Source organism: Pneumocystis carinii (genome assembly GCF_001477545.1).
Source record: "Pneumocystis carinii B80 chromosome Unknown supercont1.7, whole genome shotgun sequence".
Lineage (NCBI taxonomy): Eukaryota > Fungi > Ascomycota > Pneumocystomycetes > Pneumocystales > Pneumocystaceae > Pneumocystis > Pneumocystis carinii.
This window is the reverse complement of record NW_017264719.1, coordinates 296873-322876: the sequence shown is the minus strand read 5'-3', so window position 1 is coordinate 322876 and position 26004 is coordinate 296873. Positions and strand designations below refer to the sequence as shown.

Genomic DNA, 26004 nt, shown 5'->3' with positions numbered 1-26004 from the left:
CAATGTCACGTGACTTACATATAATTAAACCCTCTTTTTTACAAAACAAAAATCATTAACAAATTTAATAGATTCTTCTCTTTATAAATCTATCTTTCTTATCTTTTTTTTTTATATTTTTATATTTCTATATATATTCAGAACCATCAGCTATTTTCTGGCCGATCGTCAGAGCCTTTAATAAAACGTCAGAAAAATGTTTATTATTAACTGGTTTTATGAGATCCTTGCGAGCCTTGGATTGATGAATAAACATGCAAAACTGTTATTTCTTGGTCTTGACAATGCAGGAAAAACGACATTATTACATATGCTAAAGGTAAGATTAGATATAGATAAATAAGAAACAAGATTAATATGTTATAGAATGACAGATTGGCGACGTTTCAACCTACATTACATCCGAGTAAGTTAGTAGGAATCTAAGGAAAAGATTTTATAAGAGAATTAGCTAGTGAAGAATTAGCTATTGGAAACTGTTTATTTACGACATTTGATCTAGGAGGACATCAACAAGCCAGAAGATTATGGAGGGATTATTTCCCAGAAGTGGATGGAATTGTCTTTCTTGTTGATTCGTCGGATGTAGAGAGATTTTTGGAAACAAAAGCAGAGCTAGATGCTTTACTTTCTATTGAAGAATTGTCAAGAGTGCCATTTCTTGTGCTTGGAAATAAGATTGATGCACCGGGTGCGGTTTCAGAAGAAGAATTGCGTGTGACATTAGGGTTATTCCAGACGACAGGGAAAGGAAAGACGTCAGTTGAAAATATACGACCAATTGAAGTATTTATGTGGTAAGTTTTTGCATATTCTAGTGCATGATAAGTGTTGATTAATTTTTTATAACTATAAATTAGTTCAGTAGTTATGAGACAAGGATATGGTGATGGATTTAGATGGTTAAGTCAATATGTTTAAAATTAGACAAAAAAAAGTGAAGGATTTTGTATAAAATCAAATATAAAAGTTGAATGTGCTAGCTTATTTCATTCAATATATGAATCATTTCTATCGCACGTTGTGGATCCCCTTTGCTATAAATAAATAGTCCTTGTAATGCAGCAGTACTAACTGGTACACCAGTCGCTCTTACTTTTTCCAGAAAAATATTTGCCTCTTTATTTTTGTTTTCGTAGAATTTTAAAAACATTGTTTGAATTTGATAATCCGTCGCAAAGCCGAAATATTTTAAAACATCAACTCGTCCGGGACGAATCAATGCAGAATCTAATTGATCTAGATGATTTGTTGTCATAAAAATAATTCGATCCTCAGCAGAAGCAACACCATCGAGTGCATTTAAAAAACCAGAAAATGTAATATTATTCCTAGAATTAAAGAATTATAATTTGGAATAAAATAAAATAAAAATACCCATATTTTTCTGCTTGTTCACGTTTGGAAAAAGCAGAGTCTACATCTTCTAATAATATTATACTTCTTGTAGGAACACTGCTTAGTAAGAAATTAAGACGATCATCTGTTAAGCCTTTCTCCGAAAGATTTAATAAGCATATGTTGTATTCAAGTTTTCCTGCAATAGATTGTATAAACGATGTTTTTCCAGTGCCAGGTGGTCCATAAAATAAATAGCCTCTTCTATAAGGTATACCTTAAAAATTTAAACAAAAAAGATTTAACGCAAAAACAATACCTCGTTGTAAATACCAATCTCCACTATTTAAGAAATCTTTAATATCATTAATTATTTGTTCTTTAACATCTTTATCAAGTATAACACTTTCTAGGATTCTACGTCGTCTTGGCTGTCCAAAAGGACGCCATTCAGAACCCCAACTTGTATAAATGACTGTTTTTCCCTGTTGTATTTTCATGGCAAGATTTTGTGCATCTTCAAGTAATTCGGTAAATATTTTTCGATCTTCAAACAATGTTGTTAAAGTTATCGTCTCCCAAGGTGATCCTGTCGATAAATCAATCATTTTTCCATCTCTTTCCCGATAAAACTAAATAAAAATTGATATATTAAATTAATTAATTATTGTTTATATACTTGAATCCATGCATCCTTATATTTAAAAAAATGTTTCCCATGGCCTGGAATAAGGCTAAATGTAGTACTTGAACTTCCATTGTCGTGCTGTTTATACATTGTTTCAACTGAATATTGATGCATACGTTTTGTTAACTTTTGTGATGATATCCAATGAAGAACCCATAAATAACTTTTATCTTTAGATGAAATCTCAAGTGAAACTGTAAAATAACGCTTAGCTAAATGCATTGATTGAATAATTCCATGACGAAAAAGCGCCAATCCTGTACCTAGCCCCATTAATCCTAATCCCTTCAAAAATTCATTAGCATCTTTTTTTTCAATATAAATCAATTTACTGCTGTAAAAAATTGATTTTCATTGAAAATACTAGCAACTATGTTGTTTTTTTTGGTCAATTTAACCTTTTCGTCTATAATTAAATTGTCATTTTCTACATTAATCGTTGACTCTGTCATTATAATATTTCAACCACTACTAAATCCCTTTAAAACCTGTTTTTCCGTTGTATAATAACGTCCAAAATATATACTGGTCAATAAATATAGAATTGTTTTAATATACAGATTAGATGTTAATTAAAATCCTCAAATTTTCGTATTTTTAAGCGCAAAAAAAAAGTAAATATATCAAAAAATATCCATTTATTCCAAAAACTCCATTAAAACTCTATAAAATCCCTTTTATACCCCTCTAAAAGACCTTTTTAAGCCTAAAAAATTCAATTTATTTTTTTGGAGGTTGCTGGTTGCTCTAGCAACAATATACGATGACCTTAATCTTAGAAAAATTAAGTAAATTTATAAGCCAGTGGATAAACCTTTAAAAATATTTACAGAAATTTATACATAAATTTAGTCTTTATTTAAGATGTTTAGATCAAATAAGAAGAGAATAAGTAAAAATAATGAGAAATTTGATGTACATGTTTTACGTTATAATGAATATCCATATCGTCTTAATTTTTATCTTGAGACGCCTAGAGAGGAGATAACTATTGAGGAATTTGAGAATTGGGCAATTGATAGACTATATGGTTAGGAATGTGTGTGTTTGAGGGATAATTTTTATAAAAAATTGGATAGTTCTTAGTGAAATTGAATCAGGGCTTTTTCGAAATAAAACTCTTAAAGAAATGGATATTATGTTGAAACCATTGATTGAAAAGCATCTACCTCTTAGTAGTAATATGTCTAAGTCATTGAAGGGGGCGATTTTGGATCAAGAACGAAAAAAGGATCATTATAGTCATTATATCTTAAGATTAGCATTTTGTAGATCGTAAGCTATTTTTTTAAATAAGGAGATATAAAGTTTATAAATTTTCAGAGAAGAGCTTAGGAAACGTTTTATAAGGGCGGAGATGACATTATTTAAGTTTGGTGTATTTTTTTTTAACATTAAATAATGTTTTTGAAGACTTCGATTTTTACAAGATGATGCCAAGGAAAGATTTGCATTTATAAATAGTTTGAATTTTGATTGGGAAATGGTTATCTTTTTTGAATTTTTTGTTTTTTTAACAATACATTTAAGATTTCTGAAGATGAAAAACGATCTAAATTGGATAAATTGAGTGATTCCTTACAAAGAAATATTGAAAAAGAGTCCTTTTTTAAGGAAATAATTATTATATATTAAAAGATAATAATAATGATAGAATAGGTGGATTTTGATAAGGTTTGTGATTTGGTAGAAAAACGTAAAGTTTTTCTAGAAAAAGGCAAAGCCTATGTGCCTATATCAGAACAAATAAGTTTAATTTCTGAAGAATTTTCTTTAAATTTAGAAAAATCTTTGGAGGTTTTAAAATGATTAAAATATTTATTTATCAATTCTTATATTATTTAGTTAACAGCTAGAATATTACCTCGTCTTGATGAAGATGATCGATTATTGCCTATATTAAATCATTTAAGTTTAGGATTTTCAGCACCGGAATATTCCAGTACAATTGCTACTATTGGAAGTATTACTGCGTCGCAAATAGACCTTGTAAGTACGCATGCGATTCTTTACATTGCTTTAATATTTTGATAAAGCTTGTTAAACATTTTCCATTATGTCAACGTAATTTGCATTTAAATTTGAGAAAGGATAAACACTTAAAATATTTTGGAAGACTTCAATATGGTTTATTTTTGAAAGTATATTTTATCTCGAAGAACATACATTAATGCTTATAATATTAAGGGAATTGGTTTAGATGTTGAAGAAGCATTAGTATTTTGGAGAAAAAGCTTTTCAAATACATCTGATGAAAGGTTTAATAAGGAGTATAGATATAATGTAAGACACAGTTATGGACTTGAAGGCAATCGTAGAAATTATAAACCTTATAGGTAATTATTATTTATGTGAATTGCAAGTTAAAAATTAATTTTAAATAAAGTTGTCAACAGATCCTTACTGGTCCTCAACCAGGTACAGGTGATTCTCATGGTTGTCCATTTCGGCATTTTTCTATTGAAAATTTAAATGCTTCTTTAGAAAGTATGGGAATTCGTGATTCAAAAGCTTTGAAAGAAATTAATGAGGCTGTTGTTGAAAAACATTATCATATTGCATGTACGAAAGTATTTGAATTTACACATCCTTCAATTGGTTCTTTACAAGAAAGTATTTCTCATCCAAATCAATATTTTGACAATAGTTTTACCTTAGAAAAAGGTATTAATGAAGATATAACAATGAAGACTGAGAAGAAAAATACATGAATTGTTTTTTTATGAAATAAGTTCTGTTGATTGCATGTAATAAATGAATTAAATTTAAAAATATCTTATCATAAAATAAATTTAGCTTATAACAATAAGGTTTCTGGAGTTTCGATGTAGCTTTTTAATTCCTTAATAAAAGTCTTCGCAACATGAATATCTGTGTAAGATTTATCCAGTTTTATCCTTATAAATATTGTATAGTTAGTGTATTTTTCTTTGGTAGACATAGATGATTTATCGAATATATTTCCTGCTAAAAAATCTATTATATCTAAATTTTCTTTAGGCTTTTTTAAATTTTGTTTTGGAACTTCAAGAATTTCCTCTAAACTTAATGATATAGAGGAAGGAAATATTATATTTCCAAAACTATATTAATTAATATAGAACTAATTAATAGATATAAAATCACCGAATAATTTTAGGTGATGCCCATAACACTTTTGTTTTCTCATCTTTAATATAATCAATTTGGAAGTCTCTATCATTTATATTGAGATTTATACAGTCATAATATTTTGGAATTTCTCCTAAAACATTAGAAAACAAAATTTCTTGTGTAGATGGTTTTTTAAGAAAAATAGAAGGTACTTTTTGGGTTCCCTTGTAGATAGCTTTGTTCATTAAATCCGAAAGTTCCATTTTAATATTTAATTTTTCTAAGTTTTTGTAAGAATATTATATTAATATTGATTCTATACCATTAACACTTTCTTTCATTGATAAAAAAGATTTAAGAGAAACAGGAATAATTATTGAAATAAATGAATTTTCTATAGGTTGTTTTGGTTTTATTTTTAGATTATTAAGATCTAACTTTTCTTTTTCCTCAATAATTTTTACTAATTTTAAAGGAAAATCTCTATTTATTGCGCCGACATATGCAAGAATATCTCCTTTTAGCAATCTTCCTTGAGGACCTGTTGTTTTGATTTCAAAAGGATTAGTAATATTATAATGTTTAATTAAAGAAAGAACAGCTGGCGATGAAATTGTCACTGGGTTTTCCAATCTATCTTTCATAATATTCTCTGCTGAAATATCATTTCTGTTTATTCTATTCGTAAATATAGTCATTTTTTTTTGTAACTGAAATTTATCTTTATATTTGTTAACAAAGTATAGTCCAATTCTTCTAAAATTCTCATACTTATTCCGTTCCTAATATATACATATTCTGGCATGTTCTAAATATGTCAAATACTTCTTTTGCTTAAAGATTTACTACATTAATTGGTAGAATTCCATGATTTAAAGTATTAAAATACATTAAAACTTTTGGCGATTTGATTCTAAAAAATCCCCTCTTAAAAATAGATTTATCTGATCCATGTAAGAACTACTAAAACGAAATAAATAAACCTGTATTAAGGTTTTTTATTAAACCATTTTTCAAAAACATATTTAATGATTTTTTTGATAATTTATGTCCTTTTTCTGGGAAAAAAAAGCATTTATGATACATTCTCTTAAGCAGAATGTTATTTCCTAGTGTTTTTTTAATTTTTCTTCAAAAAAAAACTATAATTAAAAGTACTTTTTGTCTGAATTATTTTTAATGAATCTTTGTCAATAAATCTCCAAAAAAAACCTGGAAAATTGGAAAACATCAATTCTTTATCAAAAAAATAATAAGAAATTGTTTTTAGAGATCTTTTATTGGTTTATTTAGGGATTTTTTATTCCTGAATATTTTATACCAAAGATCTGACGTCGATTTTATAGAGATTAAACCTCAAAAAATTATAGAAATATATATTTCTTTAGTTTTTCTTTAAAAAAAAATGTATATATTAGATTGTTTACTATAGAAATGTAATATTTTTTAATTGTTATTTGTATCTCTTTTTTTTGCTTAAAAATTGGTTGATTTTTAAGCAGAAAAATGAAAATTAGATAAATGACCAATATTTTTAAGAAATCTAGACTATAAAGACATAAAGGACCATTATTTTATATCAATTGATAGTATATATTTGTATTATATCTGCAGAAGAAGTGTAGATGTTTTTATCTCATGGAATTAATTACTATAGAAGATATGAACAATACTTTTTGTTCTAAATTAGAACAAAATATTTTAAATAATATACAATTGATATGAATTATATGGAGTTTTTGAATAAAGATGAAGAGAAACTCTTAAAATCTCTTTACTGGATATTTTTCAAAAAAAAAGTATATATAAAGGATTTTTGGTAATAAATGTCCAGAAAAGTATTTTACAGGATGAAAAGAAGCTTTAGATCTTTTCTATAATTATCATTGATTAGAAAGGTTTAGAGTCTGGATCTATCTTTACATTATTTATTAAAAAAAAATATAAGATATAAAAGTTGATATATGAACAAGTAAAAAATATATTAAGAAATATATCAAGAAATAACAGAAATTGTCTTGAATAAATACAAAAAAGATATAATAGAGATATCTTTGAACAAAGCTTTAAAAAATTCATTTATTTTTTAAAAAGTACTAAGAAATTCAAAAAAAAAAGATATTTCTTGATCAAAAAACAATTTCATTAAAAATAGTCATTAAAAATGTTAATATGATTATTAATTTAATCTTAAATATTTTTAGAGCTATATTCAATTGATTATAATTATTTTTTATTTTAATTAATATAAATATTTACTTTTTAGCTATTAATTAGAAAATATATTAATAATACTTTTTAAAACATCTTGTTTCTTAATATTTTATAAATTCTTTGTTAGACAATATATAATCTTGTTTTAAATATCTTAATATTAGGATATTAGAATTTTTAAGATATATTTTAGTTTATTAGGAATTGAATAGAATGGATGAAGTGCAAAGCCGTTTAAAGCAGCTTAATGAGATTGAAAAGGTATATTTTTATGGGGGATTAAGTTATTTTCTTATGTTTTTTTTAAAGAAAATTTCAAGTTTATTAAGAGAAGGAGGATTAGCCATTGAAATAATTGTTAAGAAATCTACAACAAAAGAAGAAGAATCATTATTAAAAGATGCATTTCAGTCTCATGTTGAAAAATATATGGAGTTATTGGAGGTGTGTTTAAAGATTAATAAGTATTTTTTAATAAGCAAGAAGGATGTTTCAGTTCAGCTTAGAAATCAAGTAAAAGCATTGGAAGAAGCCCAAGTTCCTATTAATACAATTCCTAAATTGCAAGATTTTGCTAAAGAAAAAAACATAGAGCACTGGAAAAAAGTAGAAATGTTTTTGAAAAAATTACAAGTTGAACAGAAAGAAATATAAGATATATTAGTATTTTTTATTTATATTACTACCTGTGTTTTTTTTTTGTAAAAAAATGCAACTTAACTGAAGGAATAGTTTTATTGTTTTGTTTTTTACCTAATTATGTGCAGAATGGATTATTTGAATAGGTCTTTATGTATATGGAGATTGTGTACAAAGACGGCCAAGCTCAATAAGTTTTTCGATTTTCATTCTATGGGATATAAATAATAATTTTGGAAAAGTAGCTTTTTGTCCATAAAGTATCATTCGGTTAAGGCGTTTTTCATCAGGATCAGTTAATATATACCAAAAGTCGGATGCTATGGTTTTTGGCTTATAAATGATAAGTTATAATTAATAGACAAGATAAAAATTACTAGGATTGTTATGTTTCCCTCAAATTTTTGTAAAAAGATGTGAGCCCAATCTTGGCCAAAAGGTCTAGGCATAAGTTCGAGATTTCTCAGTAAACGAAGCCATTTGAACATATCATGCTTTTATTAAAGTGATATATATATATATATATAATTATGGAGTACATACCTTAAGATATTGTTCAATGGCACTACCAAGAAATCCTCCTCTCCATCCTTTACCTTTTCTATGGCCTACAGGATTACCAACTGAACCTCTAGGTGAAAAAAACCAAGTATTTATGTGAGGATTAACTTGAGACACTATTGAATATGTGACATCAAAATACTATAAAATATTAAATATTATTTAAGGCTTATTTCCTGTATTTTACTATATGTAATGAGTGGGTAGGGATATCTGTTCGTAATGATCCTAAATATTAGTTTTAAATTTATAATAATAATTAAAATTACCATCTTTCCATTTATTACCAAAACTATAAGGAATTAATTGACCATCAGAATTTTTTGACATAAGAGGCACTGGGTTTAAAATTCCTTTTGCATAATTAGTTATAATTTAATTTCAACTATTAAAAATTAACCAGGAATAGCAGCACTAATAAAAGTTAAAATATATTAAAAATGATAAATATATTATAAACCTTGCTATTAATGCAGACCATATCACAGTATTAGGTGCAGTAAGATAATTCAAAAGTTTTGGAGGAGAGTGAATATCATTAGGAATTACCGATATATTTAATATTCTACCAGTTCTTTTATATGCTTCTATAAATGTAGTACTTCCTCTAGTAAACCATGTGCAGCGAACAGCACTAAATGTCAATTAACATTTAATAATGTATAAATTATTTTAATACGAATCCACTGCATCAAATCTTGCGCCTGTTTTCCACCATCTTTTTAACCATGTCTAAAAAGATTAATAAGAAAAACTAAAAATAAAAACATATACAAGTGTTTTATCGTTACATGCTGTAATTTTGTGTGATAATTCTGGAACAAGAAGAGCCATAAGTTCCTAATTCTTGTAAATATGTTTTGAGTAAAATCAAATATATACTTCATCAGTACGTGTACAGGCCAATGATGCAATCAAAGCACCTCCACTAGTTCCCGTAATTATGTTTGGGAGAAGTTTCGTGTCAAGCAATGCTTTGATTACGCCTAGATGATAAAAACTAGTAATATTAAAGAAGAAAAAAAAATGTAGAAAAGTACGCAAATGTAGCACCCCCAGATAAACATAATGCAGAATTCCCATAATTCTTAGTTAAATGTTCAAAAAAAGATCGTTTCTCTTCAATTGAAATTTTGGAAGTATTAATTATATATTTTAAACATTTTTCAACTAAAAAATCTAAACATAAATCATCTCTTTTAAAAGAAATAACTACCTTCAGTTATATAACCTTCAGCTAAGTATTTTGTCCCAAAATATGTTTGGCTATATAGTAACGGGTTTTCTATGCCTCCTATCAAGAAATAAGAAATTTTCTATTAAAACAAAAAATTACCAAAATTAGGCTTGATACATGTTTCTAATGCACTCTTAAGAGCTTCTATATCTTCATTTTCTCTATATGTTTTCAAATATTTTGACACTTTACTAATTAATTGGTAATCATAATAATCAAACTGCGGATCTTCCATCCATTTATCATTCCCAAGAAATCTATCAAGTTCTAATGCCGCTTTCTTCCATTCTGCGTACGATTCTGCCGTATAAAGCCTTTTTCTAAGACGTTGTCTTTCTCCTCTCCTACATAATAAGAAAAAATATTAATATACATAACCCCACCATATATACAATCCCTCATATAACGATATATAAAAACGCGTTATTATATATAAAATTCTGCCCTTTTAAATCATTTAATTCCACTTTTAATGAAATCTTACAACAAAACAAAAAGATATCCAAAAATAAATATCACTATAGGCCATCGAAGAAGATAATGCCTATTACCACAGTTAAAATACATCATATCTCCTCTTTATTTACATAAATCCCTCCCGTTTCTCGTCCGTTCCTTTTCTAATTTTATTATACTCTATTTTCTTATATTTCTGAACATATTCATAAACTGGACACTTTTCATCAACTGATTCCATAATCTCCTCATCTGTTTCTAATGTTTCTGATGAAAAAAGGCACTTTTCATACTCTTTTATATCTATTTTCTTCAGTTATCTTACTTGTTTAAACTTTTAATTTTACCATTAATATTGCAGAAATCAACATAAAAGTCAGGAATAGATTCCAATGATCTTAAAGCTCCATATTTTCCCTTTTTTTTGTCTGTTTTTATCATTTTTTGCCTGGTTTTATCATTTTATCTCTGGTTTTCTGATGATCATTATTTTTGAGGTTAACAGCTGAACGTCAAAAAAAAGTTGAAAAATTTGAAAGTTAAAATTGAAGGGAAAATTGATTAAAAAACGAGAAAATAGAACGTTTATATGATTTTTGGATGCAGAAATTACTGGGGTTACTTTTTTCCGCGGAAAATTTTGAGTTTTTATAGAGAATTGAGGATTTTAGCAATTGAAACATCATGTGATGATACAAGTGTCTGTTTGTGGGTTATATGAGATATTTCTAGTGGTATTTTCTAAGATTTAGGCTTGAGAATTGTATTGATAAGGGTTTTTCTGAGGTTTTATACCATAAAACAGAGAGATCATTGAGTGAGAACGAGAAGTTTGGTGGTAGATTTTAGAAGGGTTTTTGGGTAGATTTAATTGTTAAAAGGGATTCATCCAGAAGTTTCAATTGTGTATCATCAGAAGAAATTGTCATATATTTTAAAAGAAGTTTTTGATGAGTATATTTGTGGCCGACGGAATGTATAATATAATTGGGTATTTTATTGAATGATATAGACCTTAATAGATAGATTTAATTGCTGTGACGCAAGGTCCTGGGATGATTGGATCTTTGTCAGTGGGATTGAATACGGCAAAGGGTTTATCAGTAGCCTTAGATGTTCCTTTGATTGGGATTCATCATATGGTATTGAATTATATATGTAATTTTAATTAATGTATGATATCAGCAAGCACATTCTCTTACTCCTCGATTGATTAGTAGTGGAAAATATCCGGAATTTCCTTATTTAAGTTTATTACTTTCAGGTGGACATACATTATTAGTAAGGTCACGAAGTGTTATAGAGCATGATATTTTGGCATCTACATTGGATATTTCAGTGGGGGATATGATTGATAAATGTGCAAGACTCTTAAAAGTTGATTGGAATGGCATGATGCCTGGACAAGCTCTTGAAAATTGGTCAAAAAGTGGTGATCCATCAATGGATACAGACACAGTATGGAACTTGCCTGAACCTCTTATGAAAAACCCGGAAAATCGATCTAAACTTGCATTTTCTTTTTCGGGATTAGGTTCATCTGTTGATCGAATTGTTAAAAGGTCATCTTTTAATGAATTTCAACTGAAAAGTCTAGCCAGATCATTACAAATATCTGCATTCAATCATATTTCCCGCTGTCTTCTATTAGGACTAGAAAAAATTGACGGTTATGTTACAGGAATTGTGATAAGTGGAGGTGTTGCTAGGAATTCTTTTTTAAAAACTATGTATGAATTTTATTTATATTATATATACATTAAAAATCTATAGATTACACACAAAACTAAATAACAGTCCTTACAAACATATTCCGCTCTTTTTTCCTCCTACTGAACTGTGCAGTGATAATTCTGGTATTATTTTTTGTTTTATACTTTTTATACTAATTTTAGCTATGATTGCATGGACTGCTTATGAAATGTATAGTCTTGGTTATATTTCAGATCTTTCAATACTTCCTATTAGAAAATGGCCAATTGATCAGCTGTTAGAACTAGGGAAGTATATAGTTTATGACAACTAGTATATTTATTTGGATATATCTTTATCGCTTTAAAAATATTATAGAAACTATTTTGTTTTATTAAAAAAAGAAGGTTATTTAGACTTAAAAGTCTTATAATATATTCGGATCCGACTATGGTTGATGATATCTTAGATATTTCTTTGCCTACTTTTGATTTAAATAGTTATATTAATAATTATAAAGGTAAATATTGATTAATGAGATTAAAAGATAACCTTTATTAGGTTATACACGTATTGAGCGTCTGATATTTATTTCTGAATGTTGTCCAATCCTTAGTGTAGAAGCGCTTAAGCTTGCTATTGAGTTATCTCAAGCAGAAACTTTAAATACTGTTTTATATGAAAAATTAGTTAAAACATTGCAAGAAAAAGATTCATCACAGTGCGATATAGTTCTAGATACGGAGTGGATTCAAGAGACAAAGAAAAAAGTGAAAAATACGCTTCAAAAGATGAAGTCTGGGCTAAAAAATTATAAAAATAACTTTATAAAAGAAAGTATAAGAGTAAATCATCATAGTTTCTGAAGAAATTGGACTAAATAATGATAGATGGGATATAGGGATCTTGCAGATTACTATTATTTGTGTAGAGATCTGGAAAATAGCCTAAAATTCTATTTTAAAGTATGTGAATATTGCACAACACCAAAGCATAGTATGGATACGTTATTAAACATAATAAAAATATTTTTGGAATTGAAAGATTTTATAAATGTAAATACATATCTTGTTAAAATACAAAATATGATGTGTAGAAATGATATTGCCTCTAAAATTGAGGTAATCTCTGGATTGATTTGTCTTAATCTAGAGAATTATAAAGAAGCAGCATTGAAATTCTGCAAGATCAAAATAAAGGAAGATATAGAATTTAACGATGTAATATTTCTATGATTTGATTCTTATATTGATTATATTATAGATTATATCTGTTAATGATGTGGTCATTTATGCAGTGATCTGTGCTCTTTCTTCATTTTCTCGTTCTGAACTTAAGCAATATATCATTGATAATGTGGAATTTTGGAAGTTGCATGAGTTAGAGTCTCAAGTCTTTGAAGTAGTGATTGCATTTTATTCATCTAATTATTTAAAATGTTTTGATATTTTAAATAGATTCAAAAATGACTTTATGCTTGATATATATCTAAATAGACATGTTGATAATCTATTTTTATATATAAGGCAAAAGGCATATATATTATATCTTAAACCTTTTAGTTATGTAGATCTTAGAAAAATGGCAAATGTTTTTTTATTTTTATTAAATAATATGGAGAAGGAACTTATACAATTGATATTGGAATCAAAAATATCTGCTAAGATAGATAATATAAATAAGGTATGTATAATATAATTGTATAAAGAAATATGTTGATTTTCAGTTTCTTATAATTGTAGAGCCAAATCAGCAAGATATCATATATGAAAAAATACTAAAAATTAGTAATGAATATAAAAGGTCTGCCAAGTTGTCATTATTGCATATGGAATTAGTCAAAAAAGGTTTAGAAATAAAAACTATCTGCGATTCGAATATTGATATTGATATTGAAAATGAAGAGTAAAGTTTATTATAGATTATATTTTAATCTATATTAGCAAAACGGGTTCATCTCTTTAACTATTTTGATATAAAAATATTTTAAATCAATGTTTTTTAAAAAATAATTGAATCATTTTAATTTATTTTATTAAAAATATTATTTACAATATTCATTTAAATTGAATATAATTTCATAAGGGAGAAATTGACATAACATAGACATTAAAAAATATTATTTATGAAAATCTGCAATATAATGCAAATTTATTGTAAAAAATATAAAAAGTATAAATACACAATATTTTATTTATATCTATATGCTTGATAATTGTTTGATAAATTTGGATTCGTCTCATAATAGAAGCCCCTTTGATTAAAGCTATAATGTCTATATGGATCATATTGTACATGTGGTATGTAATTAGGTATGTTATTATAATAGTTGTATGGATGATTTGTATATATAGGAATATGAATTGTTTGATCACCATCATCAACCACTTTTTCTTTCTGAGAAACATATGAGAAACATCGATTATAAATACAATTAATTAAAAACGCCAGAAGAAGCCCCAAAACAAAAATGATAACAAAAATCCAGTTTTTAAACTAGAATTATTTTAATATATTTCAAATTACTTTTAAAGAAATTACCCCGCTTAATAATGATTTTAATTGTTTTCCATAACTCCCTTCTATACAGTTGCCTTTATAACAATAACCATAAAATCCACAAGGTGTTCCATCTTTAGATATTATTTATTTTAGAAAATAAAAATAAGAAATATTTACCAATAAAATAATTCTGAAGTCCAGAATATATACAAGTCCCCCCTAGTTCGCAAAAAAGTACACAAGAACCATGACATGATCCTTTGGAATTATTAAAATGGTTAATACATTGCTAAATTGTTCAGATGAAATCAATTATCAATTTGAATTACCATATCACGAGTTGTGCATATGCCAGATGCACATTTAGATTTATTGCTACATGGGGTACCATCTTTTTTAAATTTATCTCGAGGACATGTTGAAGATGTACCAGAGCATACTTCAACAAGGTCACATTCGTCTCTTGATAAACGACATACAGTGTTTTTAGGTGCAAAACGACAATTTATGCAGCAAACTTCATTAGAATCACTATAAAATAAATATATAATATATTTCGAAAGGGTAATCTTACTCGCATACTGAACCTTTTGTAAATTTGCATGTCTTAGGATTACAACATGGATTTCCTTTACAACCTTTTTCTCCTCCACAATCACAATCCTCTCCTTCTTCAACAATACCATTTCCACACTTTCCTGATACATATTAAAATGATATATAGATCATGAAAAAGGCACAAACTTCGAGAAATCAAACTAACATTTTTGTTGTTTTTTAGACAATTAGAATTGACAAGCTTCTTTTTAAGATTGTTGCATACTTGTCCTATAGAACATGGACTAAATTTTCGTGCTGATATAGAACTTTTTGGATTCATTATATACATTTCATTTGTATCACATACAGTTGAACCTATTATTGTCAGAAGGCTTAAATTATATAAGAATAAGTTACTTAAAGGACAACATGAAGCTGATTCATTTTTACATGATTCGCTTGTACAATCATGAGATGCACCAAATCCTAAACGAATATATTAGAGTATTAATAGAAATAATATACTTACCATGTCCTATTTCATGAGCAAGCACAATATGTTCAATATTTGCTGGACTTGCTATAACATTTGTCCCCGATACCCAATTAGAATGTGGACCCTTTGGGATAATATCCTGACAAAGAACACCATACCATGCAATGCCTACTTCCATAGTATTTCGACATGTTGTAAATAGAGACCATAATGCAATGCTATCCTTAATCCCGCTTCTCCATAAGCTAAAATGTTTTAAACGAGTACTAATGTTATAATGTGACGAGCATGCGACATTCCATGAAACTTTAGGATTCTCATTAGGACATGTTCTACCCATAATAGTTACATTCAATAATCCTAAGGAAATATTAAATGTTTCTTCATATATTGCAGATACCTATATATGTTAATTTTATTAAACAAATATGGGGAATTGTTACTCTATTATAAAGAGAGATAATATGATTTGTTGCATTAGATGAACTTTCAAACATAGAAATATAATTGCAGTCAAGAGCTGCTCCAACATAAGCTACTTGTTTATACTTTGGACATCCAGAATTATCCCCAATATAATTTGTTAATCGAATTCTAGAAGAAGATAAAGCAAGCTTCTCAACAGCACTAATTTCTCCAGACCCATAAGAGAATGTTGCCTGATCTAAAGGAGTCGGTTCATCATATATACTGTTTAACATACATTTATTATCTAGATACAAATTGCTCCGTTTTCTTAAAGTTTTGGGTGGTTTATTTGATTCAATCCATAATACCATACTTTTTTCACTAGCAGAAATTTCTGGTTCATGAGCTTCTTTAAGTAACATGTAATTTTTTGCTGTTTTTACTGTATATAAATCATTCGACAATGAAAATGTTCCTTCAAATATGGGCAAATCTCCATCTTGATGAAGAGATATCCTAGCCCATCCTATTTTATGCCATCTTTTCTCCAATAATCCTATACTATTTTCTGTATATGTTACAAATGCATCTCCGCGGTAAACTCTATGATTATTCCTATCAATTTTTTCTGAACTTATAACTTCTCCATCTTCATTATGAATCTGCAAATGCGAATTTTCATTTATCAAATCTAAATTTGGTGTCATAGTTAATTTAACATATTTTTTCATCCAGTTTGGGTATTCTGTTTGTTGATAATGATATGGCAATGCAAAAGTTAAATCAAATGATGAATACGAATCAATAGATTTTTTTGATATCTCATGAGGATATAAAACAACATCTTCAAGAGTAAAAATTTCATGTATATTCGTCTGTTGAGTAATCAGTGCTATATTATGTCAATAAATCCTATTTTTATCAACATAAAACTAACATGCATGTATTCCTTTCAGCAAAGGAAATAATGTCATATATTTGAATAGATATTGCATGGATTTCTTCTTTATTCTTTAATAAATTTCTTTGGTAAATCAATGTTCCAGTAATAAATAAATAAATAAACTATATTCCTTAAAAGATACCAGATCTATAATAAACATAATGTTAGTCTTATTCATTTTCTCTTCTGTTTCATTATAATAACCTTTTATATTATTAAATCTTATAATTAAAAATATCCAATATTAATAATTTGGATGATTTTCTTTAAAAATTATTATTCAACTCAGATTATCTTAGAGTTGAATAACTTTTAAAGAACTTTCAAACTTCTTTAACGAAATAACTTTTAATAACCCTTTAGTTTCCTTAGTTCACAAACTGCTTGGGATAAAAATATTATTAAAATTAATAAAAGTGGTTTATATTATACATGAAATATGGCTATTTTTAAGCCTTTTATTGTATTTTGAGTATTAAAATGCTTTTTTCTTTATAAATATGGATTTAGAGGCAAAAATTCATATTAATAAATAAACATTTATATGTTTCTGACGTTCGTAAGAAAATAATTAGATATGGCTGGTTAAATAGATATAATTAGAGATTTAGGTTTAGAAATAGTGAGAAAAATAGATAATTATTAGATATATGATAAATTAGATTTATTATAAGATTATTATTACTATTTATATATATATATGAGGGATTATCAGATGATAAGATGGCCAGTTTTCTAAATGTTAATATTTTATTTTTATGTAAAAAACATTAAAATAAGACAAGCTTTTAAAAGCATGATTATCTATATGTTTTAATTAGTGTCCTATTTGAGAAAAGCCTAAGAAAAATGAATAGTTAAATGAGGAAAAAAGAACCCTAAACTAAGCTAAAAGAAAAAAAAGAAAAAGATAAAATTATGTTTGGTTTCATGTATAAAATCTTAGTTTAGGGTTTAGTTAAAGAAATCTCTTTATCAATAAACATGTAACAGTAGTAGTAATAAAATAATAATAGTAGTATCAGTCTTCGTATTAGTGGTAGTAATGAAGTAAAAATATAATATTTATATATTACAATCTAAGTTTTTTCATATTTTAAGAGAAAATAAGTTAGTTCATACATGATTTATCAATGATTTTAGATATAAGAAACATGATAGAATAGAGTTTAGAAAATAAATATACAAATACATTTAATTTATTGAATATTTTTTTAAAAAAATTAATGTACATACAAGATTTTGAATAGATCTTTTACCATATCATAGATTAGCTAGTTCATTTTTTAATATATCTCTTTTAGATCTGATTTTAGCAGGATTTAATCAGAACATTTTTGTAAGGTAAAAAACATTGGATCTAATAAAAAATATACAAAACAAACATGAATGAATCATCTAATACAAAGGGTCAAGGTAGATCATACTAGCTAATATAATTTTTTATTCAAGTTTTAAAGGTGAAGAGGAAAAGGCGGATTTAAAAGTTAGTGTTGAAAAAACAAGTGCATCAGAGTCATCAATAAGGTAAACAGTAAATGTATTAAAATAAAAGAAATAAGTTAAGATTTTTGTATTTTTAGAGAAAATATGAATGATGAAAAAAGTTAAAGTTTTTTTTGAAAAAGAGAAAAACTGATAAAAATAGCACTAAATCAAGGGCTAAACCTATTTGTAGCAGGCATTGCAGAGAGATTAAAAGAGCCTGAACTAAGGGAAATGTTTTCAGCTTATGGAAAAGTTGAAAAATGTCAAATTATGATCGATCCTCATACAAAAGAATCTAGAGGATTTGGATTTGTTCAAATGTCAACGATGCAAGAGGCAAATGCTGCACGAGAAGGCTTAACAGGAGAAGAACGATATGGTCTAGTAATAAGGTTTAATTTAATCAGTTTAAATACATCGTTTTTAATATAGTTATCAGTGTAGATCGTGCTCGTCGTGATAGACCACGTAGGTTTATACATTTAATATGTTAATACTTATTTAAACATTGAGGAACCCCAACTCCTGGAAAATACTATGGTCCCCCAAAAAAAGGTATTTTTAAATTCATATTTTATTAAACAATTAATCATTAAACTAATATCAAAAAGATTATATACAGGAAAACAAGCAATTGCCCCCCTTATATCATAGATACAGCCGTTATAACAGCCGTTATCACTATGATAGAGCAATGTATAATCGCTTTAATTTCTATTATAATCGACGAGATTTATATGAAAATCATTATGAACGTTATGATAGACGTTATCATGATTATTATGGATATTCAAGATATCAACCTAAAAAAAATGATTATTATACAAGATACTATAAAAATGAATTTAGATAATTATATAGAATTTTAACATGTTTTTAATAGTATTTGATGACATGATATTGTGTATATAGTTCAAGAACCCTACCCTTTTGATAGTGTAGATAACAAGTTTTATAAGTGTTAGATTTAGCTTAAGATTTTAAGAACTTAAGATGCCTTTAAAAGATGAGGCAGAATCAAGGTATTCTTCATATTTTCTATTCAAATGTCTTTTTTTCCTTGTTTTTTAGTGTTTTTTTTAAACTTTTATTATTATTAAGATATTAATAAGTATGATATGTAGAGGGAAACGTGGAAATGGACGTAAATCGAACTGGACAGTGCTTGAAAAGACAGGTATACCTTTAGGAGTGAGTCCTGGAAAGGGATCTTTGACATCTAAGCCTACATCTTTTCGTTTATCTAAAACAACATTTTCAGAAGCAACATATGTACCTATTAGAGGTTTTAATACAGTGGAAGTTTCATCTTATTTAAACAAAGGTATATTGATTAATAATTTTGTTTTAAAGAGAGAAATTATTTTGTTTTTGTGTATTTTTTTATGTATAGAAGGGTTTAATGGGGAATAGAATGGAAATCAGCTTTAGATCGGGCTAATGATACAACATTTCCAGCTAAAGGTACATAAGGATATCTTTTTTAAAAGTGTTTATGTATATTATTTGTTTTAGATAGGCCAGAGATATATAAAATGACAAATAATGAATGGATGACAAAGAATGGCTCGACTGCATCTATTTGGGGCGGTCGAGGTTTGAAAGAGTATATTATTAGGTGATATGTTTATTAATGTATGATAAATAGGCCATTTGATGGCAAAGGGGAGTACATTTTTAGCAGAGCTTAGGAAAAGCATAGTATCCAACAATATTGTTGAACCTAAAGGTGGTTAAGGGTAGAATAATAGTATGAATGAGGAAATGGCATGAATCTAATATAAAATTAATACATAAGTAGTCATTTATATATATAATGTAGTATGACATATATAACATATGAGGGGTATAAAACTTTAGGACTAAGCGTATATTATAGCATTAAAAAAAATGGAAAAATGTATATATATATATATTAATGTATTTGTATAAATTGAAATTAAAGCTTTAATGCGATATCCTTTAAAAAATTATAAATAAGATGTTAATAAAAAACCCGATATATTAAATATAAGATAATGATTCCATTAACCCCAGATTTGAAAGATGGAATATGCCGTAATTAAACCAAGTTTTGTGTTTTACTTGGTTCTTTAATGAAAAAGCTAATTATAGTCTAATAAGTTGTCTCAGTTTAATGAACCAAATTTCTTTTATGTTTCATGTATTAAGTACATAATATATAATTAAAATATATAGTTTTAATCTATATCACCATCCTTGGTACATTGCATTTTGTCTTGTTTCTGATATCCCTTCTAGTTTCAAAAATATTAAGCCATTTTAAATTCATACCCCCAAAAAATTCTTAATCTATATTACATATAAATGTAAAAGAAGCATACTAACTATAAAAAATTATTCATCATCATTATCATAATTTTCATTAATATTGATTTTTCTAACGGTTAATTCAATTTTTTGTGTATTTTCTGAACCTGACCATTCATTTTTTGAAATAGGATCTTTGATTCCATCTACATCGATATTACCATTGTTAGGAACTTCAGTTATATTATTTGATTTGGCGAATTCAGTATTATTTTTTGTAGAATTATTGATCAATTGATTTGAATTATCAGTTTCAAGCGATTCTAAAGATTTAGAAACAGGTGAGATAGATGAAAATGTTGACGAAGAATTCTTTTGAGTACCTGATGACCCATACTTAGAACTCTTAGGCAATTCCTTGGATTCTAATTCTTTAACTTTTAAAGATTCTTTTGAGACCTTCCTACTAAATGAACTATGTGTATATGATTCTTTTTTTTCGCTAGTTTTTTCATAAGATGTTTCCTTCGTCCCGATTTTTAAGGAACTAGTCTTTTTTTGTTCATACACTTCATTTTTTTCATCCCATTCTCTTTGCCTTTTGGTTGTCTCCCAAGCTTCTTTTGTGTCATGATGAATGATGGATTCTAGAGACTGTTTTGAAGATTTGGAATGATTTGTATAGGACAAATGAGAGTTAGGCGGATTATTCATCAAGTGCTTCATATCATGATTTGTATTAAATGTATTAGAATGAATAGATGTATGCGACGATTCTTCCGTTACATTTCCAGGACACGCTAAATGATAAACAGGATGTGATCCATTATGTGATTCTAATGAGGGTTGAGGAGGATATACGGGTGTATGATGTGAATGATTAGGATGGTTTGGTCGTTCATGATCATAAGGATTTGAATGAATATGATGATAACTTGTTGGAGAAAGAGTATGCTGTCCATGACGTTCATTTGATGTAACAGACATGAAAGATTTTTTCGAAACATCTGAAATTTGCGCTGGTAAAGGAGAATCAATTTCATTAGAACGAGGGCGTAATAGAGGCAGTTTTCCCATGTCGTCATTTGCAACCGAAGATACATGTGCAGAAGAATGTGGAGACTTGGACCATTGTGCCAATATTTCTGCTGGAAGATTGGAATTTTGACAATTAGAAGGATTAATATCTTGAGGATGTGGAAGTGCACTTGTATGATGAGATCCAGAAGCTTTTCCATTACGCAAATATTGAAGACGACTTTTAATATGTGGATTGTTAGGATCGAGCTCAGCAGCACGTTGGTATGCATTCAATGCATCGCCAATTTGATTATTACAAGACTCATACAATGTACCCAAATCATACCAAACTTCAGATATATATGGATTTAAGCGGATTGCGCGTGAATATGCATCAAGTGCATCTCGGAATTGATTGATTTGATAGTATAATACACCAATTGAGCACCAAAAAGTAGGATTTCTTCCATCACGATAAACAGCCTGCTGATACGCTTCGTAAGCCTTATTATATTTTTGCTGAGCCATATAACATCGTCCAAGAAAATACCATGTTTGAACATCATGGCTATCTAAAAAAATAGTATTAAATAATCTAAATATATATTTTTTTTTAATATGTTTACCTATTTCAAGAGATTTCGTAAGATATTGAACTGCATGATCCTGATTCGTAAATGACGTATTGGGCTGATGACAAAGCCATCCCAATTGTTGAAGTACCTTCGCATGCTCCGGATTTTCTGACAAAATATGCTCATATACATCTTTCGCCATTTTATATTCTTTTTGTTGCTCATACACTTGTCCTATTTGAAACCATACTTCCGTCTTCGTAAGTGGCTTCGGCGGATTCTGCAGAATATATCGGAAACATTCAAGACTTTGTGCATATTTATGCTGTTGTCTATATATAACCCCCAATCGAAAATAGATCTCATTCGCTTTTTCAAAAAATGGATCCATCTGGATCGTATGCGAAAACGCCTCTTCCGCATACTCCAATGACCCATATCTTTCATAAAATACCCCAATTCCATACCAAAGTCTCGCATCTTTCGCATTTTGCATATGATACAACGCCTGCTGATATACCGTATACGTCTTCTGCAGATCATCCATCATCAAATAACAATGCCCTAATGAACTCCATATCTCCCCATTCTCCTGATCCACATTCAATACCGATTGGAAAAACTCTGCTGCCCTCTGATATTGCTCATTCGCTTGAAGAATATTTCCTATTTGTATCATCGCCGTCACCGAGTATGGATTATGTCTTAATACACATTCATAACTCGTCATAGCCCTCTCATATTCATTCATCTGCTCTGCCAGTCTTCCTATATCACCTTATTAATTACATATCATAAGACTTGTCACGTGACGTCGCTCACGTGACAAGCCAGTGATCCGCACCAAGCTGCAGCCAGATCTCCTCATTTATGTTGCTAAGTCTCTGTAAAGTAGCTCTAGAAGTCGTTAAAGTTCCAGTAATAAGAGAGGGAGTTTCAGCGGTTGAGGAGGTAGCGGTATTTATAGAAGAGAAGGGAACGGTAGCAGTGGAAGGAGCACTTATGGAAGGTCCAGGAATTGCAGGAGGATCAGAGACGTCAATATTAGGAGCCGATAGGGAATCATGAGTTGTATCACGAGGAGGATTATCACGGTCAAGGTCGTCATGCTTTTTTCTACGCCGACGCGTGGTCCGTCGAGGGCCTTCTTCACGCGTCTCCAATGTTTTCTTCGTTTTGACGGATTAGAAAGAAGATTTAACAGATTAATAAATTGATCTTTTGTATTTTGTTTAATACAAGTTCCTGCAAGGCCTTTTTTGTTTACTCCGATTCTCCGATTACTTTAGTTCATCCTCTGCTAGTCTGTTCGAATTTATAAGGTTACGTTTTTAACATTAGATTTTTATAACTTTGACTTTAGTGTGATATTAGTAGTAATAAATTAAGATAGAATAGTTTTTTTTACCATTTTTTTTATAAAATTTTACTTTAACTCCTTTCAAACATAAATATTTACTAAGATTAAACTTAGTTTTGGTCTACTAAAATAAAAGTTACTAAACATAAATAGTTTAGCTTTGTGATGCCAGTATTAACCATTTTTAGAAGAGAGGGTTTAGGTATATGTGACGGTAAAATAGATAATTAAGTGCTAAATAAATAGTTTTTAAGGTAGTATTAGATAGAGAGGATAGTAGGATTTATAAATAAATTAATTAATTAAAGAAAAGGATGTCACATAGAAAATATGAAGGTTTTTGAAGAGAAGAATAATTATAGTGTATTTGGTTAATATAGTGTTTATAGCACCACGTCATGGATCATTAGGATTTCTTCCTCGTAAAGTAAAAGAATGATTATTAATATTAATAATATGTCTTATAATGAAACAGCGAGCATGTCGACATCGTGGAAAGGTTAAGGCATTTCCGAAGGATGATCCTAAAAAACCTATTCATTTGACGGCTTTTATGGGGTATAAGGCAGGAATGACACATATTGTGCGAGATTTGGATCGCCCGGGGACTATTTTGTATATAAATATAATTATATATATTTTTTTAATTTTATTTAAGACACAAGAAAGAGATAGTCGAGGCAGTTACGATAATAGAGACGCCGCCTCTTGTAGTAGTGGGGGTTGTTGGTTATGTCGAGGTTTTGAATTATTTTTATAAGTAAAAAAGGTTTTAATGGAGTTATAAGACACCTCGTGGTCTTCGATCATTGACAACAGTATGGGCAGAACATTTGAGTGATGAAGTGAAGCGTCGATTTTATAAGAATTGGTATAAATCTAAGAAAAAGGCGTTTACAAGATATGCCAAGAAATATTCAGAGATGAATCGACCTATCGCACGTGAGCTTGAGCGTATAAAGAAATATTGTACAGTAGTCCGTGTACTTGCACATACCCAGATTCGAAAGACGCCTCTTAGTCAGAAAAAGGCGCATCTTATGGAAATTCAGGTGAATGGTGAAACAGTAGATAAAAAAGTGGAATGGGCACGTCAACATTTTGAGAAGACAGTAGATGTTAAATCAGTTTTTGAGCAGGATGAAATGATTGATGTAATTGGTGTTACAAAGGGTAAAGGGTTTGAAGGAGTTACGACTCGTTGGGGAACAAGGGTTTTTTTATTTTTCGATAGATAAATATTTCTGATGAGTTATTAGAGACTTCCTCGTAAAACACATCGTGGTCTTCGTAAAGTAGCATGTATTGGTGCATGGCATCCTTCGCATGTTATGTGGACAGTTGCACGTGCGGGTCAAAATGGTTATCATCATCGTACATCGATTAACCATAAGATTTATCGTATTGGGAGTGGTGATGATCCTAAAAACGCATCAACGGATTTTGATATTACTGAGAAGCGAGTTACTCCAATGGGAGGTTTTGTTCGTTATGGAGCCGTTGAGAACGATTTTATTATGTTAGCAGGGAGTACTCCAGGCCCTGTTAAACGCATATTAACTCTTCGAAAATCTCTTTTAACCCATACCTCTCGGAAAGCTATCGAAAAGGTTTCTCTTAAATGGATTGATACAAGTAGTAAATTCGGACATGGTTTGTATTTGTTTTTTTTTCATTTACAATGCTTATTATGGTTTATAGGACGATTCCAAACACCTGCAGAAAAGAAACAATTCATGGGAGTTACTAAAAGAGATATAACGCATGCTTCTAAAACCTCCTGATTATGTTTATTACTCGTCTATATAATTTTATTGACAAATTTTTGAACATGGATATAAATTTATATATAAATACATGATTTAAAAAATAATATATTTAGCATTATTGCAAACATTTAAATATTTATTGTTCTTTTTTAATTAGATTAATCCCTGCTATGATTGCTTTCATTCGTTCTCGTATACTTCCTGTTGACTATTAATTTTAGTATAAATCTAAATATAAATATAAATATAATAGTTATACTGTATTCGACGATATAGCATGCATCGCTTGCTTGTCCCTGTTTAGTTATTAATAGATTAATTATATAATTATTATTTACCATGATTCTAATACACTTAACGCCGATTGACGTCTATTAAGCTCTTCTAAATCTATTGTTTCTTCTACACATGAATTTTTGTTTTTTAATGATATCCGTTGTTTCTTAGTATATTCCATTGTAGTATATTTTTGTAACAAAAAAAAAGTACAAAATTAAGAAATAAAGCAATTATTTATTAAAATATCTCTCTTTTCTAAGTAATATTCTGTTTTTTTTGCTTGTATACTATATTATATAAAGATATTTTAAGATATCTTTGGTTTTTTATATTAATAAATGAATTTTATATTTTTAAGATAAGATATATATATATATATTATAAAAATTAAAAGAAAAAAGAAGATATCAAGTATTTCTTGTTAAATCAGTGATA

At 28.2% G+C, this 26004-nt stretch overlaps 14 protein-coding genes across 14 annotated transcripts; 8 read left to right on the top strand and 6 right to left on the bottom strand.

Annotated features, from left to right (window-relative positions):
* The first annotated feature begins 150 nt into the window (after positions 1–150).
* Positions 151–965, top strand: T552_01764 (small COPII coat GTPase). The gene is made up of 4 exons (XM_018370331.1): positions 151–319; positions 367–406; positions 452–797; positions 861–965. The coding sequence occupies exons 1-4, from the start codon at positions 197–199 to the stop codon at positions 919–921; spliced, it is 570 nt and encodes a 189-aa protein (XP_018226048.1). The 5' UTR covers positions 151–196; the 3' UTR covers positions 922–965.
* T552_01763 (hypothetical protein) lies at positions 936–2524 on the bottom strand. The gene is made up of 5 exons (XM_018370330.1): positions 2359–2524; positions 2018–2311; positions 1658–1970; positions 1378–1615; positions 936–1331 (listed from the first exon to the last, which is right to left on the bottom strand). The coding sequence occupies exons 1-5, from the start codon at positions 2476–2478 to the stop codon at positions 980–982; spliced, it is 1317 nt and encodes a 438-aa protein (XP_018226047.1). The 5' UTR covers positions 2479–2524; the 3' UTR covers positions 936–979.
* A 366-nt stretch (positions 2525–2890) lies between these two features.
* Positions 2891–4737, top strand: T552_01762 (hypothetical protein; the record flags this gene model as incomplete). Its single annotated transcript, XM_018370329.1, has 9 exons — positions 2891–3056; positions 3106–3301; positions 3350–3397; positions 3440–3533; positions 3686–3823; positions 3872–4015; positions 4063–4167; positions 4214–4362; positions 4413–4737. 9 exons carry the CDS (start codon positions 2891–2893, stop codon positions 4735–4737), a joined length of 1365 nt encoding a protein of 454 aa, XP_018226046.1.
* A 40-nt stretch (positions 4738–4777) lies between these two features.
* On the bottom strand, positions 4778–5912 carry T552_01761 (hypothetical protein). Its single transcript, XM_018370328.1, has 4 exons — positions 5891–5912; positions 5442–5840; positions 5153–5399; positions 4778–5109 (listed from the first exon to the last, which is right to left on the bottom strand). The coding sequence occupies exons 2-4, from the start codon at positions 5815–5817 to the stop codon at positions 4824–4826; spliced, it is 909 nt and encodes a 302-aa protein (XP_018226045.1). The 5' UTR covers positions 5818–5840; positions 5891–5912; the 3' UTR covers positions 4778–4823.
* Positions 5913–7503: 1591 nt separating this feature from the next.
* On the top strand, positions 7504–8032 carry T552_01760 (hypothetical protein). The gene is made up of 3 exons (XM_018370327.1): positions 7504–7594; positions 7643–7777; positions 7820–8032. Exons 1-3 carry the CDS (start codon positions 7547–7549, stop codon positions 7985–7987), a joined length of 351 nt encoding a protein of 116 aa, XP_018226044.1. The 5' UTR covers positions 7504–7546; the 3' UTR covers positions 7988–8032.
* Positions 8033–8076: 44 nt separating this feature from the next.
* Positions 8077–10712, bottom strand: T552_01759 (hypothetical protein). Its single transcript, XM_018370326.1, has 17 exons — positions 10574–10712; positions 10358–10529; positions 10255–10314; positions 10154–10210; positions 9870–10114; positions 9750–9827; positions 9574–9703; positions 9416–9533; positions 9308–9373; positions 9213–9265; positions 8994–9167; positions 8934–8947; positions 8803–8886; positions 8721–8761; positions 8516–8674; positions 8350–8466; positions 8077–8305 (listed from the first exon to the last, which is right to left on the bottom strand). The coding sequence occupies exons 1-17, from the start codon at positions 10665–10667 to the stop codon at positions 8123–8125; spliced, it is 1845 nt and encodes a 614-aa protein (XP_018226043.1). The 5' UTR covers positions 10668–10712; the 3' UTR covers positions 8077–8122.
* Positions 10713–10815: 103 nt separating this feature from the next.
* Positions 10816–12260, top strand: T552_04130 (hypothetical protein; the record flags this gene model as incomplete). Its single annotated transcript, XM_018372181.1, has 7 exons — positions 10816–10934; positions 10979–11064; positions 11108–11202; positions 11249–11368; positions 11412–11956; positions 12000–12082; positions 12122–12260. The coding sequence occupies 7 exons, from the start codon at positions 10816–10818 to the stop codon at positions 12250–12252; spliced, it is 1179 nt and encodes a 392-aa protein (XP_018226042.1). The 3' UTR covers positions 12253–12260.
* A 74-nt stretch (positions 12261–12334) lies between these two features.
* Positions 12335–13827, top strand: T552_04129 (hypothetical protein; the record flags this gene model as incomplete). The annotated part of the gene is made up of 5 exons (XM_018372180.1): positions 12335–12438; positions 12480–12763; positions 12809–13138; positions 13182–13601; positions 13645–13827. Exons 1-5 carry the CDS (start codon positions 12369–12371, stop codon positions 13825–13827), a joined length of 1287 nt encoding a protein of 428 aa, XP_018226041.1. The 5' UTR covers positions 12335–12368.
* A 235-nt stretch (positions 13828–14062) lies between these two features.
* On the bottom strand, positions 14063–16883 carry T552_01757 (hypothetical protein). The gene is made up of 10 exons (XM_018370325.1): positions 16802–16883; positions 15900–16756; positions 15490–15856; positions 15378–15446; positions 15165–15335; positions 14995–15118; positions 14750–14951; positions 14598–14709; positions 14460–14551; positions 14063–14414 (listed from the first exon to the last, which is right to left on the bottom strand). The coding sequence occupies exons 1-10, from the start codon at positions 16857–16859 to the stop codon at positions 14109–14111; spliced, it is 2358 nt and encodes a 785-aa protein (XP_018226040.1). The 5' UTR covers positions 16860–16883; the 3' UTR covers positions 14063–14108.
* Positions 16884–18192: 1309 nt separating this feature from the next.
* T552_01756 (hypothetical protein) lies at positions 18193–19148 on the top strand (the record flags this gene model as incomplete). The annotated part of the gene is made up of 7 exons (XM_018370324.1): positions 18193–18223; positions 18268–18334; positions 18391–18413; positions 18456–18687; positions 18735–18763; positions 18809–18850; positions 18907–19148. 7 exons carry the CDS (start codon positions 18193–18195, stop codon positions 19146–19148), a joined length of 666 nt encoding a protein of 221 aa, XP_018226039.1.
* Positions 19149–19242: 94 nt separating this feature from the next.
* On the top strand, positions 19243–20077 carry T552_01755 (hypothetical protein). Its single transcript, XM_018370323.1, has 5 exons — positions 19243–19317; positions 19420–19619; positions 19709–19759; positions 19811–19891; positions 19944–20077. The coding sequence occupies exons 1-5, from the start codon at positions 19289–19291 to the stop codon at positions 20030–20032; spliced, it is 450 nt and encodes a 149-aa protein (XP_018226038.1). The 5' UTR covers positions 19243–19288; the 3' UTR covers positions 20033–20077.
* A 530-nt stretch (positions 20078–20607) lies between these two features.
* Positions 20608–23538, bottom strand: T552_01754 (hypothetical protein). Its single transcript, XM_018370322.1, has 3 exons — positions 23006–23538; positions 22213–22929; positions 20608–22158 (listed from the first exon to the last, which is right to left on the bottom strand). The coding sequence occupies exons 2-3, from the start codon at positions 22910–22912 to the stop codon at positions 20654–20656; spliced, it is 2205 nt and encodes a 734-aa protein (XP_018226037.1). The 5' UTR covers positions 22913–22929; positions 23006–23538; the 3' UTR covers positions 20608–20653.
* Positions 23539–23789: 251 nt separating this feature from the next.
* T552_01753 (60S ribosomal protein L3-B) lies at positions 23790–25351 on the top strand. The gene is made up of 7 exons (XM_018370321.1): positions 23790–23857; positions 23911–23948; positions 23997–24136; positions 24180–24261; positions 24310–24735; positions 24781–25174; positions 25223–25351. Exons 1-7 carry the CDS (start codon positions 23836–23838, stop codon positions 25303–25305), a joined length of 1185 nt encoding a protein of 394 aa, XP_018226036.1. The 5' UTR covers positions 23790–23835; the 3' UTR covers positions 25306–25351.
* Positions 25352–25383: 32 nt separating this feature from the next.
* Positions 25384–25792, bottom strand: T552_01752 (hypothetical protein). The gene is made up of 3 exons (XM_018370320.1): positions 25629–25792; positions 25550–25586; positions 25384–25498 (listed from the first exon to the last, which is right to left on the bottom strand). Exons 1-3 carry the CDS (start codon positions 25745–25747, stop codon positions 25427–25429), a joined length of 228 nt encoding a protein of 75 aa, XP_018226035.1. The 5' UTR covers positions 25748–25792; the 3' UTR covers positions 25384–25426.
* Positions 25793–26004: the final 212 nt, after the last annotated feature.

Coding starts and splice junctions, on each gene's coding strand:
- T552_01752 (XM_018370320.1), bottom strand. CDS start 25,747: ATGGAATATACTAAGAAACAACGGATATCATTAAAAAACAAAAATTCA. Junction 25,587..25,628: donor TTAAGTGTATTAGAATCATG/GTAAATAATAAT, acceptor ATAACTAAACAG/GGACAAGCAAGCGATGCATG. Junction 25,499..25,549: donor ATGCTATATCGTCGAATACA/GTATAACTATTA, acceptor TAAAATTAATAG/TCAACAGGAAGTATACGAGA.
- T552_01755 (XM_018370323.1), top strand. CDS start 19,289: ATGCCTTTAAAAGATGAGGCAGAATCAAG. Junction 19,318..19,419: donor AAAGATGAGGCAGAATCAAG/GTATTCTTCATA, acceptor TATGATATGTAG/AGGGAAACGTGGAAATGGAC. Junction 19,620..19,708: donor TTCATCTTATTTAAACAAAG/GTATATTGATTA, acceptor AATGGGGAATAG/AATGGAAATCAGCTTTAGAT.
- T552_01760 (XM_018370327.1), top strand. CDS start 7,547: ATGGATGAAGTGCAAAGCCGTTTAAAGCAGCTTAATGAGATTGAAAAG. Junction 7,595..7,642: donor AGCTTAATGAGATTGAAAAG/GTATATTTTTAT, acceptor TTTTTTTTAAAG/AAAATTTCAAGTTTATTAAG. Junction 7,778..7,819: donor AATATATGGAGTTATTGGAG/GTGTGTTTAAAG, acceptor ATAAGCAAGAAG/GATGTTTCAGTTCAGCTTAG.
- T552_01754 (XM_018370322.1), bottom strand. CDS start 22,912: ATGAATGAATATGAGAGGGCTATGACGAGTTATGAATGTGTATTAAGA. Junction 22,159..22,212: donor TACGAAATCTCTTGAAATAG/GTAAACATATTA, acceptor CTATTTTTTTAG/ATAGCCATGATGTTCAAACA.
- T552_01757 (XM_018370325.1), bottom strand. CDS start 16,859: ATGCAATATCTATTCAAATATATGACATTATTTCCTTTGCTGAAAGGA. Junction 15,857..15,899: donor TTATCTCTCTTTATAATAGA/GTAACAATTCCC, acceptor TAACATATATAG/GTATCTGCAATATATGAAGA. Junction 14,710..14,749: donor TATGCACAACTCGTGATATG/GTAATTCAAATT, acceptor TGAACAATTTAG/CAATGTATTAACCATTTTAA.
- T552_01761 (XM_018370328.1), bottom strand. CDS start 5,817: ATGACTATATTTACGAATAGAATAAACAGAAATGATATTTCAGCAGAG. Junction 5,400..5,441: donor AATGAAAGAAAGTGTTAATG/GTATAGAATCAA, acceptor ACAAAAACTTAG/AAAAATTAAATATTAAAATG. Junction 5,110..5,152: donor GCATCACCTAAAATTATTCG/GTGATTTTATAT, acceptor TAATTAATATAG/TTTTGGAAATATAATATTTC.
- T552_01763 (XM_018370330.1), bottom strand. CDS start 2,478: ATGACAGAGTCAACGATTAATGTAGAAAATGACAATTTAATTATAGAC. Junction 2,312..2,358: donor AAAATCAATTTTTTACAGCA/GTAAATTGATTT, acceptor GAATTTTTGAAG/GGATTAGGATTAATGGGGCT. Junction 1,332..1,377: donor GAACAAGCAGAAAAATATGG/GTATTTTTATTT, acceptor CTTTAATTCTAG/GAATAATATTACATTTTCTG.
- T552_01759 (XM_018370326.1), bottom strand. CDS start 10,667: ATGATAAAAACAGACAAAAAAAAGGGAAAATATGGAGCTTTAAGATCA. Junction 9,266..9,307: donor CATGTAACGATAAAACACTT/GTATATGTTTTT, acceptor TAATCTTTTTAG/ACATGGTTAAAAAGATGGTG. Junction 9,168..9,212: donor AGATTTGATGCAGTGGATTC/GTATTAAAATAA, acceptor ATTGACATTTAG/TGCTGTTCGCTGCACATGGT.
- T552_01753 (XM_018370321.1), top strand. CDS start 23,836: ATGTCACATAGAAAATATGAAG. Junction 24,137..24,179: donor GATCGCCCGGGGACTATTTT/GTATATAAATAT, acceptor ATTTTATTTAAG/ACACAAGAAAGAGATAGTCG. Junction 25,175..25,222: donor AAGTAGTAAATTCGGACATG/GTTTGTATTTGT, acceptor TATGGTTTATAG/GACGATTCCAAACACCTGCA.
- T552_01764 (XM_018370331.1), top strand. CDS start 197: ATGTTTATTATTAACTGGTTTTATGAGATCCTTGCGAGCCTTGGATTG. Junction 407..451: donor TCAACCTACATTACATCCGA/GTAAGTTAGTAG, acceptor TAAGAGAATTAG/CTAGTGAAGAATTAGCTATT. Junction 798..860: donor CCAATTGAAGTATTTATGTG/GTAAGTTTTTGC, acceptor ACTATAAATTAG/TTCAGTAGTTATGAGACAAG.